The sequence below is a fragment of the Salvia hispanica genome, chromosome 5 (genome assembly GCF_029641045.1).
Source record: "Salvia hispanica isolate PSC_SH4W2 chromosome 5, Shi_PSC_v1, whole genome shotgun sequence".
Taxonomy (NCBI): Eukaryota; Viridiplantae; Streptophyta; class Magnoliopsida; order Lamiales; family Lamiaceae; genus Salvia; species Salvia hispanica.
The window spans coordinates 29,895,608-29,907,223 of NC_142696.1; the positions used below are offsets into that span (position 1 = coordinate 29,895,608).

The 11,616-nt window shown below is 35.4% G+C and overlaps 2 protein-coding genes across 3 annotated transcripts; both read right to left on the reverse strand.

Annotated features, from left to right (window-relative positions):
- Positions 1 to 693: 693 nt before the first annotated feature.
- On the reverse strand, positions 694 to 5,184 carry LOC125191169 (uncharacterized). 2 transcript variants are annotated; one of them, XM_048088660.2, is made up of 11 exons: positions 4,695 to 5,184; positions 4,012 to 4,134; positions 3,805 to 3,901; positions 3,387 to 3,422; positions 2,832 to 3,019; positions 2,636 to 2,738; positions 1,888 to 2,063; positions 1,724 to 1,801; positions 1,487 to 1,589; positions 1,326 to 1,419; positions 694 to 1,231 (listed from the first exon to the last, which is right to left on the reverse strand). In XM_048088660.2, exons 1-11 carry the CDS (start codon positions 5,006 to 5,008, stop codon positions 897 to 899), a joined length of 1,647 nt encoding a protein of 548 aa, XP_047944617.1. In that variant the 5' UTR covers positions 5,009 to 5,184; the 3' UTR covers positions 694 to 896. The 2 variants fall into 2 exon arrangements, with proteins under 2 accessions (XP_047944617.1, XP_047944616.1); XM_048088659.2 differs by having other exon boundaries at positions 1,888 to 2,069.
- Positions 5,185 to 7,834: 2,650 nt separating this feature from the next.
- On the reverse strand, positions 7,835 to 10,564 carry LOC125187102 (uncharacterized). Its single transcript, XM_048083626.2, has 8 exons — positions 10,135 to 10,564; positions 9,426 to 9,563; positions 9,167 to 9,235; positions 9,007 to 9,078; positions 8,800 to 8,882; positions 8,595 to 8,726; positions 8,308 to 8,521; positions 7,835 to 8,122 (listed from the first exon to the last, which is right to left on the reverse strand). The coding sequence occupies exons 1-8, from the start codon at positions 10,510 to 10,512 to the stop codon at positions 8,078 to 8,080; spliced, it is 1,131 nt and encodes a 376-aa protein (XP_047939583.1). The 5' UTR covers positions 10,513 to 10,564; the 3' UTR covers positions 7,835 to 8,077.
- Positions 10,565 to 11,616: the final 1,052 nt, after the last annotated feature.

An 11,616-nucleotide genomic window follows, 5' to 3' on the forward strand; every position in this document is an offset into this window, starting at 1 on the left:
AATAGAGAGAATCTGTGGGAGAAGAAAATTTTAGGGTATGTGAAATGTGGAGATATTGAAGATAATAGATAGAAAATTATCATAAATTAATAAAATAAAAAGTATATTTCCTAAGTCACAAATACTACTAATATTGTAAAATACTATAATTGTTACTCCATCCGTTCCATAGTAATAGAGTCATTTTGTCATTTTAGTACGTTCAATAGTAATAAAGGCATTTCCCTTTTTAGTAAAAGTCAACACATTTTTCCACATATACTTTACTCTCTCTTACTTTTTTCTCTCTTCCTCTCTCTAATTTTTTCATTTTCCACTTTATTCTCCCTTTACTTAACTCACCTAACACAATTTTTCTTAATTTCTGTGCCAAAAAGAAACACCTCAATTACTATGGAACGAAGGGATAACTCTTATTATATGTGACACATGTCACATTTTGGCATGGATTGATGCGCTCGCAATGAAAAGACGACTGAATATTGGGGTTTCAACTAATATAGTGACTCAATAATTTTACTACCTCTGTCCTTGAAAATTTGATACATTTTACTATTTCGGTCCGTCCCTAAAAATTTGATACACTTCACTTTTACCATTTTTGGTAGTGGACCTCATATTCCACTAACTCATTCCTACTCACATTTTATTATAAAACTAATACTTTAAAAGTAGGACCCACATCCCACCAACTTTTTCAACTCACTTTCCATTACATTTCTTAAAACCCGTATCGGGTCAAAGTGTAGTAAATTTTGGGGGACGGAGGTAGTACTAGTTTTACTAACCAGCATCAGATATGTCATCCGCTATTAAGTCGAATGTTAGTTGACTATCATAAAAACTGTACAAAAGGAAATAGAATTAGGGCAATAATTTGTGGAAGATGAAATTTTCTAGGCATTTTCAGCAGAGCTGATGAGTGCTAAATACTCATTGATGGCTTCTCCTTCTTTTGTGACTTCAATATCATAGTCTGAGTATGCGTCCGCGTTTCCCAACTCCCCCGTCAGCTCATCCTCCATTTCAACGTCCCGCTCCTCCGCGGGCTTGGGTTGAGTCGACGACCCTCCAACTTCGTGGCCGCTACCTCCACTGCCCCTTTCTTCACCAGTTGATCCTCCAACTTGGTGGTCTGGGCCTACGCTACCTGCTGCATTTGTGATGGGTTGTGTAACTAGATAGTTCAACGCCTGCTCTTCAGAGTCGAACCTACGAAGAGCTGCTTCCACTGAGAACAGCACGAGAAAAATGTAAACAAACAAGCATGAGAAATGAAGAACGATAGGCAAACAATATCGATAAAACTTGTGCATATTAGGTACCTGATGCTCTGTCGAAACCCATTGCTACGAGATTGTCAGTCCCTGCTTTTGTTGCTTCACGCAATCTTTTCCTTTTCCTGGATATAATTTCATTCTACAACCCAAGTAGAAGAATGTTATAAATTCGGTTAAAAGGAGAAGAAGTGCACATGCAAACTCACCTGTATGGCAGCATTAGTTTCAGGATTTGTTAAATCATCCAGAGCCTTCTCGGCATCATTTTCGTTTCTTCGAAGAGCCTCAGCAGCAAGTTCTTTCTGGAACCTGTGAATTGGACGATTACCAACATGTTTCAGAAAATGCAACAATACAGTTTTAAACAGACAAGCAGCTCATTCGTATCAGTTTCTTTCTTAAGCGAACTAAAGAACTTTCTTACAATCAAACAGCCTACTTACCCAATGGAGACCAATTGGTTCAGCTTCTCTAGATTCACAGCTTTCTTAAGGGGCGTCTTTCCATATTTCTTTTGCTCTCTGCATACAATAATTGTCAGGCGTTGCATCATTGCATCTAACATATAAGGACAAGTAAATTAGCCAAAATCAAGTCTAAAACCCACAATATTTCCTTCTGTCTTTGAAGATCCTCCTTCTGCTTCTGTGCCCGTTTAGCTTTCTCCTCGATAAGAAAATCAAGAGCACTTCCGACATCCAAATTGTTCATACGGAGAGCTCTCTTTGCTTCACGATCATTATATCCCATGCTCAGTAAAAAAGACAGTGAGTCATCTGGTACCTGAAGCTGTAAGATGGAATTTAAAAAAAACCCAGTTCTTTATCAAGTAGTAGTCTTTTGAATTAAGTACAATCTTCTCAGCCAACCTCAACCCATAGAGATAAAATTTGTCTTCAGCAACATTTTTCAACTCCACAAGGATTTCCTTAATATCTTTACTTTATTTATTTTACCTCTGCTTTCAATTGTAATTTTTTTTTTCTTCTGTGTCTAGATTCCAAGGAATGCAACCAAGATGATGTTGAATTTATTTATCTTTTGGTTGACAGAGAGCCAGAGGTCCACATCTCTATAATATCTTGTCACCAGAGAATGCCACCAAACTATGGAACATGAGAGTGCCTAAGCATTCTCTAAGAAACCGGAAGGTGCACCAAATTACAAGGAATAATATAATTGGTAGTGAGATGATAATATAACCATAAAACACTAGTATCCGGAAAAACACTCTGTTTTTTTTTTTTTTTTTTTGTCAATAGAGGATAATATCTATGTCAGACAAACACGAAACGCTTATTGACCATAACAAAGTATGGATGGGATACAGATAGGAAAGGTAGTGACCAATTAACCTGGAAGTATCTAGATTGGGCAGAGCTCAAGGCGTTCTTAGATTTCTGCAAATGACCGTGGTGATATGCAATCACTCCTTCTAACAACTCCATTCTCAAGTGCCTACAGAATAACAATGACATAAATGCTATGAATATGGGGCAGTATGATACTAAAACAGAAACAATATAATGAGGGTAATGATGGATGGCTCACAAAGCTAGCTCAGGGTAACGACCTCCTTGGAGGATTCTGAGACGAGTAGATTCCTTTCCATGAGCACGCTCAATACCTTCCCTGGCTTTTTCCAGGCGAATCCCTGCTACTGATAGCCAACTGATATCACGGAGCATAAAATAGCACCAGACCATGTCTATTTGAAGAATTGGTACGTTATCAACCATCTGAGACCCATAGGGCAAGGAAAAGTAAAATGACTATGCTACATAAGATTTGATCTTAATAGTAATCTTGCATCAATACTTTTCAAGTTCATTCAATATCCACGCCATCATATGTTTCTATCAAGATAGGTTATAATAAAGAAGAACATGACATATTGGGGAGATATCTGATGTGATACACATACATCTACAGTATCTGATGTAGTTGGTTGAAAACCATTGAGTTTTTAAACAAAATTTCCAGAATAAAATCATAGTGGATGATAATAAAGCTTGCCATTATTAGTCATGGTGAATGAGTTCATCAAGAAAAAAAAATACTTGGCACAGAAAAATACTACACCAGTCTATACTGGGAGGGCCTTACCTCGATCACCTTTGGGTTGCATAGAGAAAAAGATTCCTACAAGAAACAAGCTCCAATTTAATATAACGAATGATGATCAACATGCCATAATCCATATAGAGCGCAAGAACTTCAAGTTCGGATCAAAGTATTCAAAATCAAATAATGAAAAACAAAAACCCATCCCAAATTTTCCAGTCAGGTTCTGAACCTTCAAAGTGAAAATAATGCTTGCACTGCAGGGAATGAGTGCATAAATTTGAAAAGAATTAAGAAATTTCTACCTATATATATCTGCTGAAGCAAAATTACAGAGTATAAGCATTTTCAATGATAAAGGAAACCCTGAATATTCAGGTATACGCTATTGCTGAGATGAAGAACAGATAAGTTCCATGTGTGTCGTGTTATCTTCGTGCATGAAGCAGTATAGACTCACCTCACCCATGTTGAGCACTTCTAATGCATCTCTATATTGTTCCCTTTTCATAAGAGCTTTTCCGTTTGCATGAAGCATAAGTCCCATCATTACTGCCCTAAAACATGAAAGCAGCCATTCTTAAAGAAACAAGAGTGTGCTTGTAACTGGAAGATAATGCCCCTACATTCAAACACACGACACAAGCTATCAGTTACTCAATTGTACCGTTGGTCAGTCTCCGACCCCAACTCCACCTTCTGTCCACTCTGATTTTCAAGCTCTAGATTGAAGTCCTCAACTGGTAACGAACCATCAGCATGTCTGGTGGCCAATATAGTGGCAGCTATCCTGAAATCCCAATAGTGTTTGTTACCACATAAATAACAAAGGAATCTGCTGGCTTAATTAAATCGAGGACCAAAGACCAATCACATTAGACGACACTTTGATGATCATCTTTTAGCTTTCTGATTGCTAAGAAACCAGTAGTAGGGACTTACTGCAGAGTAATCGAGCCACAATCCTGGCACGGTGAGAATCTTTACAACCAATCATACCAACAATCTAAGCACATTTTTCACCAAAATAGCAAAAAGCCAAAACATTCCATTCAAGAATAGGCCAAAGGTTTTCAATCCGAGTCCACCGTGACAAAGCCTTGAAGAATTTATAAAAATGAGGCCATGCAATTAAAGAAACATACTCTGGATATGGAAAAGGAGATTTTCGACAAAAAAATCTTCACCGATAAAAGAAGACTCACAAATAAACAAAAGATAGTGAAATTAGTTTGAGAAATCAAGTCAGCATTCATCCAGAACCAAAACAAAAGAGACACTAATGTTGATAAACAAACGATCATGAAATTGAATTGAATTGAATTAAATTAAAGAGAAAGAGAGGGTTACTTGAGCCTAGAAAGGCGATTGGCGCGCTCCTCCTCCGCCAAAAACTCTTCTTTGACGGACTTGCCGTGTTGATCAACGGCAGCCTTGGAGGCGAGAATCCTGGAGTTATTTTTAAGCCCCAATTGGGCCAAGTTTTGGGAGGCGTCGCCGTCTCTCAAAACCTTGCCGGAGGAGATGAGGTTTAGGCAGTTGGGAGTAGGGAAGCCGGATCGATTGGCGACCTCTTCACGCAGCTTAGCGACAGTCCAGTCGTCCAGCTCCACTTCTAACACCCCACTCCAAGCCCCGCCAATTTTGAGTTTTCCCATCACCATATTAGTTTGAATCGCAATCAATCAACAGATACAAAGAGAAGGGGTCAAAATACGTTTGATTTTGTTGTTGATGATGATGATGGTGTTCGTTTAGAAGAGAAGAGAGAGAAAGGTGTTTGTTTCTTGTCAACGAAGCCCCTAAATCACTTTCACTTTTCCTTTTTCTCATATCTGATCTATTTTGTCAAAGAAATTTCAGTTACAGAGAATTTAATTTGTGCGATTTTTTCAGAATTTTTTTTTTTTTTTTTATTCCTCACAATATAGTTAACTAAATTATTTTAGCAAATGATTAAAAATATATACATATACACTATTTAGAAAATAAAAAATTAAGAAATTTTTTTATTAAATAATTAAAATTGTGTGCGACATGAGGACTTCATCCTTTTCAATTGTGTGCGATATGATTACTCAATTCATGAAAAAGTTAATCATAAAATTGATTAATTAGGGGAAAAATACATGTTAAGTAAATTGGGTCATATTCTAATGCTTATAGCATCTTAATCTAAAATCAAGACCAAATTTTCATCCTTAGATTTTAAAATGAGTGGATGAGATTAAATCTTACGAATCTCAATAAATATTACTCCCTCCGTCCCACAAAAAATGTCACACTTGTGGGACGGCACAAGATTTTATGAGGTTTTATTTTGTGTGTTAAATGGAGAGAGAATATATAATTTTTATATTCATGTGAGAGGGAACTTTTTCCGAAAAGGGAAATGTGACATCTTTTGTGCGACAAACTAAAAAGAAAAGTGTGACATCTTTTGTGGGACGGAGGGAGTATACAAAATATCAACAATAGTGTAATATCGTCATTATGTTATCATATGATAATTTTCGTGAATGTTTTTTTATATCAACATAGTGTATTATAAATATCAACAATATGACATAAGAATATTAACACTAGTACAAGAAAATATCAACACATATTTATTGAGATTTTTACATGGTTTTATTGAGATTTTTTGAGGTATCTATTGATAAAAATCTGGTTATCAACATTTACGAAAACTAAAATAAAAAATATCAAATTTCATCATCCGAACGTCGTCGGAACATATGCAATTGAGATCTCGTTGGAATTTTTATAAAATTATCTTTAATTTGATACATATTTTTTGCGAAAAAATAATTTAAATCAAGAGAGTTACGTAAATTTAAGGTTTTAAGATGATTTTAATGAAAGAGAATTGACATTAATACCCTCTAATTTTATTTATTAATTTTCTTAATTAAAAATATAATCTATTGGCATTATTTTAACCACTAGATCATCTAATATAATGGCTAAGATTTAGTCTTAATTCGAGATTGCTAATTAGTTAGCAATTGATCACTCTCCTATGTAAATTAATTATATAATTAACTGGTTGTATAATTTGTGAGCGAAATAATAAGAAGAAAATTAAAAAATATAAAAAATACAAAAATATCTTAGTTTGAAATATTCTCGTGTCATCGTCTCTTAATCTGAAAGTTCAGAAAGTTAATCTTTTTTCCTAAAATTTCTCATATTTGTTCAAGTTTAATTTGGACTGCTTTTTAGTAGGAGTATATTAATTTGCTTTGATTTCATTATAAAGATTTGTTTTAACACCGCCAATTTATACTTCTCCCTTCGTTCAGTAAGAATATGCACTTTTGGTTGGGCACAATTTTTAATGCACAATCGATAAATAAGAGAGAAATAGAAAAAAAAGTAATTAAAGTATAGTTATTGGAGAATGAGTCACATCTCATCAAAGATACAAGAATTTCCACATTTAGAAAATGCATATTCTTGTGGAATGAACTAAAAAGGAAAGAGTACATATTCTTGTAGGACATGTGGAGTATTAAATTATACTCGATCCTTCCGCCATTAATTATCATATTTTTGACTCATCATGGGTTTAAAGATATGTAATGCAAAGTGGCTTGAAAAAGTTTATGGAATGTAGTTTGTCCTACTTTTATATACCCCCTCTATTAATTGTGACTTAGCATGAGTTTTAAGAAATACAGTTATTAATAAGTTGAAAAAGTTAGTGAAATGCGATCTTACTTTTTATATACTCCTTTCATTCCACGGTAGTGGATGCATTTATTTTCGGCATGTGATTTATGAAAAAAATGGGTTAAGTGAGTTATATAAAGGAATAATAAAGTAAGAAATGAAAAAAAGTAGAGAGATAGAGAGAAATTAAAGTATGAAAGAGTAAAGTAAAAGAGAAATGTGTTAACTTTTGCAAAAAAAAGGAAAAAAGAAATGACTCCATTATTATACAACGTACGAAAATGGTAAAATGACTCTACTACTGCGGAACTAAGAGAGTATTAGTTTTATCCAAAAAATACTATAAATGCACTCCCAGTACTTTAGAAGTAGTACTCCCTCCGTTCCACAGTAATAGAGACATTTCATTTTCTGCACTAGATTTGAAAAAATGATATTAAATAGTTAAAGTGGAGAGGGAGTAGAGTAAGAGCGAGAATAATGTAGAGAAGAGTCTAATCTACAATATTCACTCTCTTACTTTACTTTTTCTCTACTTTAACTGTTTATAGTAATTATTTTTTTCTGAGTGTGAAAAATGAAATGACTCTATTATTGTGGAACGAAGCGAGTACTTGCTAAGAAGATCAAACGAGCTGCTTAGTAGATTTTTTTTTGTATTTGTCGCTTCAATATTTAGGATTTTTAATTTCTAATTTTTAGTATTTGTAATTTTATTTTATTATCGATGAATTATTTTCGTGTAGTATATTGTATCTTATTTTAATTTTAGAGGTTGTATCTTATTTTAATTTTAGAGGTAATAAAACAATAAATAGTGTAAGTTAAATGTTTTTATTGAGGAGGGGGCCTCCATTGTAGGAGTTGTTTTGGACAGAAATATGGGAGAATGATGACATGGCTAAAGGCGTGGCATGGGGAGGGCTTACCATTGTGATTGCCCTAAGACTATCAAAACTTCTACATATGTTTCGATATAACATTACATCTAAGCACAAACACATAAATCCAGATGCAAAATCCCTGTCAAAGCCAATGCAAATTCAAGATTCTCTTCTTCAGTCCAGCACAAACTCTTCAAGCCATATTAGCACTTCATTCCTCTTCGAGAGCAGCAGATTCGACACAAATAAGGACAGAATCAGAAACTCTTCAACAAAGGATAGCAACAGATAAATGAGGCATACCATAGAAAACAAAAAATGCAAACTTGAGATCAATTTCCTTAGCCAAGATGGTTCAGAAAATTGTAGTCAAGGCGGACAAAAGAAGATGAAGGCAATCTTACCATTGTAAAGCTCCACGTCCTCCCTGGATCGTTGTAACGTGCTAACAAACAACCCTCTTTAGCTCTGAGACCGTCGCTCACAAGATTTTGTCTCAAAGTATTTTCCTTTGCTCGAACAATATCCTCTTCTGGCTTTCCACTGAACTTCGACACTGCAGCTATACCTTCATCAACTTTCCTTATACTGATTTCTGCTTCATTTGGAGCTGGCAAACTGCTCAATATCAACACCATCACACCAGTCATTAAATAAATATAAAACTTGAGACTTTTTTCGAAAAGTTCACCTGTTTATATCCTTGTCTGAAGGAAGAACTATTTGAATGGATACTTTGGAGATTTCTGGGTTGAGAGCTTGAGTAAATACAGGGGTTGTCATTGGTATCTTCTCTGCTGCAGAATTCTTCCCAAATATATACCTTATAAATGTATGATTTCATCAGATTATTAACAATGTTCTTAGGGTTAACGATCGAGTAAAAAAAATCTTACCCAGCAACTGAATTGAAGCCGGTCGAGCCAGACAACTTGTCTCCATTAGTTTCAACAACTATAAAGGGATCATACTTTCTCACCTGCAGTTTCATAGCAAGAATCATCGATATTCAAATCACACGAAGCGCATACTCTAAATGAAATTCTAAACAAACATCATAACATGTTAAGTTGCATCAATGAGGAAAAAAAGTAGCTAGAGACCTCATAGTTTGCAGTTCTTTTGAGTACGCGATATCTTGGCGTTTCCAGGTCCGGAGTCTTGTAAATCCAAAGCTACACAGTAGAAAAGTTGCACAGATTGTCAAGAAAGGAGAAAACTAAGCATATCAAGTATTGAGTCGAAAACTCTATATCAGCGCACCTGCTTAGCCACGTCTACTAAACCTTCAAACGAGAAATAGTCATTGTTCTTGATGGAATCCCAGTAGTCCTTGAAAAATACAGGAAGCGCGATAAGCAACGTGTTGTTTGTAGTACCTTTACTTTCTTCTTATTCTCTCTCCTTATACCAGCAATCGAACCCCCAACCTAGAGGTTACTCAATGCCTCACCAACTAGGCTAGGAATGGCCGGTACCGTGTTGTTTGTAGTAGTCACAACAAAAGGGTATAATGGCTTACCACATGACTGCAGAACTTCATGTTTTCGGGGTTAATGCCCATAACAGAAGTGCCAGTGAACACTAGTTCGGGCTTCCAAGGTAAGACCACAAACTTCATCACCATAGTCCACCTCGTAGTTATCTCATAAGGCCCTGTCTACACAAACTCAATCAATCAATTGTGAGATTTTTTTATAATTCAAGGGAAAATTGGCAGAATCAACAATTCCAATACAAATTACAAGCAAATTATTTGAGTCTTAAGGCCCTGTTTGGTACACGGAATTAGAGGTATGGAATTAGAATTGAAGCCTTCAATTCCAATTTCACAATTTGAATTCCATATCAAAAGTAGTGGAATTCCAAAGATTTATTAAATTTCACACACACTGTGCACACGTTGCACGCTCATACACACATTGCATGTAGTGTGTGAATATAGTGAGTTATGTATGTGCGCGTGTATGTGTTGTTTTTAGTGACTGTGTAGTCTGTGTGTGCACGCACGCGCATAGTATGTTTTTAGTGAGGGTGTGTATTTAATGATTGTGCAACGTGTGTAGTGTGTGCGTGCAATTTTTCCAATTCAATTCCATATCAATTAGTTCATTTTGCCAAACAAATGGATTTGGAAATTCCTTCAAATTCAATTCCAACTCCGTGTACCAAATGGTCGATTTGATTATGTCTAATCTGGCTAATAATCGCAGAAATTAACAGAATTGAACCTGCTTGACGGAGTGGAGATGGAAATTAGGGGTGAAGAGCTTCTTCAACATGGCGATGTTGAAGAGATAGCCGGTGATGGAGTCGTGCTTGGTAATCGGATCTCTGAACTTGACGCGGTGGTCGTAGGCGGAGGGATCGATTCCTTGATCATCGAAGAGGTGGGGAAGGTCCTCGTACAGGAAATCCACCAGCCGCTGCACCTCCGATTTTGGCGGCAGTTGTTGTTTGGCGACCCTAACCGCCCACTTCAATGGCTTCACGCTTCTCACTGGGGCTAAGGCTAAGCAATTGGATTTGTGCTTCCCAGCTGCGCGGGAAAAGGTCGGTGGCGGAGGGAAGTTGGCTGCGCAACCCAACCGCTGTGTTGAGATGCCCATTTCCGGCAGTTTTTGGTCGTTGATTCATTATTATTTGCTTTTGTTTATTTTTGGTGGGTTTTTGAATTCTGCGGCTGTGGTTCTATCAAGTTGCAACTTATCTTCTGTGGAAATAATTCATCTTCAAAAATTGTTTACTTAATGCGATCAAATTACTCTCTCCGTCCCATAAAGATAGTCCCACTTTGATCCGGCACAGATTTTAAGAAATATAATGAAAAGTGAGTTGAAAAAGTTAGTGGGACGTGAGTCCTACTTTTAAAGTATTAGTTTTATAATAAAATGTGAGTATGAATGAGCTGGTGAAATATGAGGTCCACTATCACAAATAGTAAAAGTGAAATGAGACAAATTTTATGGGACGAACCAAAATAGAAAAATGGGACAATCTTTATGAGACGGAGGAAGTAGTACATATTTTCCTCTCACCCAAAATGGGTATGATTATTTGGGAAATAAGTAAAACTTTTCACTATATTTTCTATCTTGCCATTTTTCCTCTCTTACATGGTTATGTTAAAACATTCCACAATTTTTCTCACTTTGACTGTAAAGTAAAACTAATTTTAAAATTTATGGGAAATACCATAATTTGATTTAAGTTTATAATTTTAGAGACATTGTTTTATTTATTTAATTTAATTAAAATCCAAAAATTTGAGATCATCTAGAATTAGATAGTATACGAAGCTTTATTGAAGTAGTCAGATTGACTATTAGTCTCTTTGATTCAATACTATGTGCTAATCTTTAATTATACTATCTCCACACTATATAATTATATCTGGTTTTAGTGCTAATAAATTACTTATCGGATAGCATAAATCATAACTAAACTAAACATGAAAGAATAACTAGCTAAAACCCAAAAGTGAATTTTGAAGTATTTAATCTTCTCTTGCATTGATCACAACTTCAGGATGGATGATGGATAATGCATAAATAAGACTGATGGAATATGAATGTGAATTTCTAAGACTAGATCTTGAATTCTGGATAGAGGCAGGGTAGCAATTGGATCCACATCAATAATGAATATTGGAGAGTATTTATATACTTGGAGGCTCATTCTATGAATTGGTAACAATTGCGCTTCCAATTCGA

What these genes read in the sequence shown, in the direction of transcription:
- LOC125191169 (XM_048088659.2), bottom strand. Translation starts at nt 5,008, where the DNA reads ATGGTGATGGGAAAACTCAAAATTGGCGGGGCTTGGAGTGGGGTGTTA. An exon ending in AATCGCCTTTCTAGGCTCAA is followed by an intron (nt 4,135 to 4,694) that starts GTAACCCTCTCT and finishes TTGGGATTTCAG; the next exon opens with GATAGCTGCCACTATATTGG. An exon ending in CGTTACCCTGAGCTAGCTTT is followed by an intron (nt 2,739 to 2,831) that starts GTGAGCCATCCA and finishes GTTATTCTGTAG; the next exon opens with GCACTTGAGAATGGAGTTGT.
- LOC125187102 (XM_048083626.2), bottom strand. Translation starts at nt 10,512, where the DNA reads ATGGGCATCTCAACACAGCGGTTGGGTTGCGCAGCCAACTTCCCTCCG. An exon ending in TAGTAGACGTGGCTAAGCAG is followed by an intron (nt 9,079 to 9,166) that starts GTGCGCTGATAT and finishes TCTACTGTGTAG; the next exon opens with CTTTGGATTTACAAGACTCC. An exon ending in TCAGACAAGGATATAAACAG is followed by an intron (nt 8,522 to 8,594) that starts GTGAACTTTTCG and finishes GATATTGAGCAG; the next exon opens with TTTGCCAGCTCCAAATGAAG.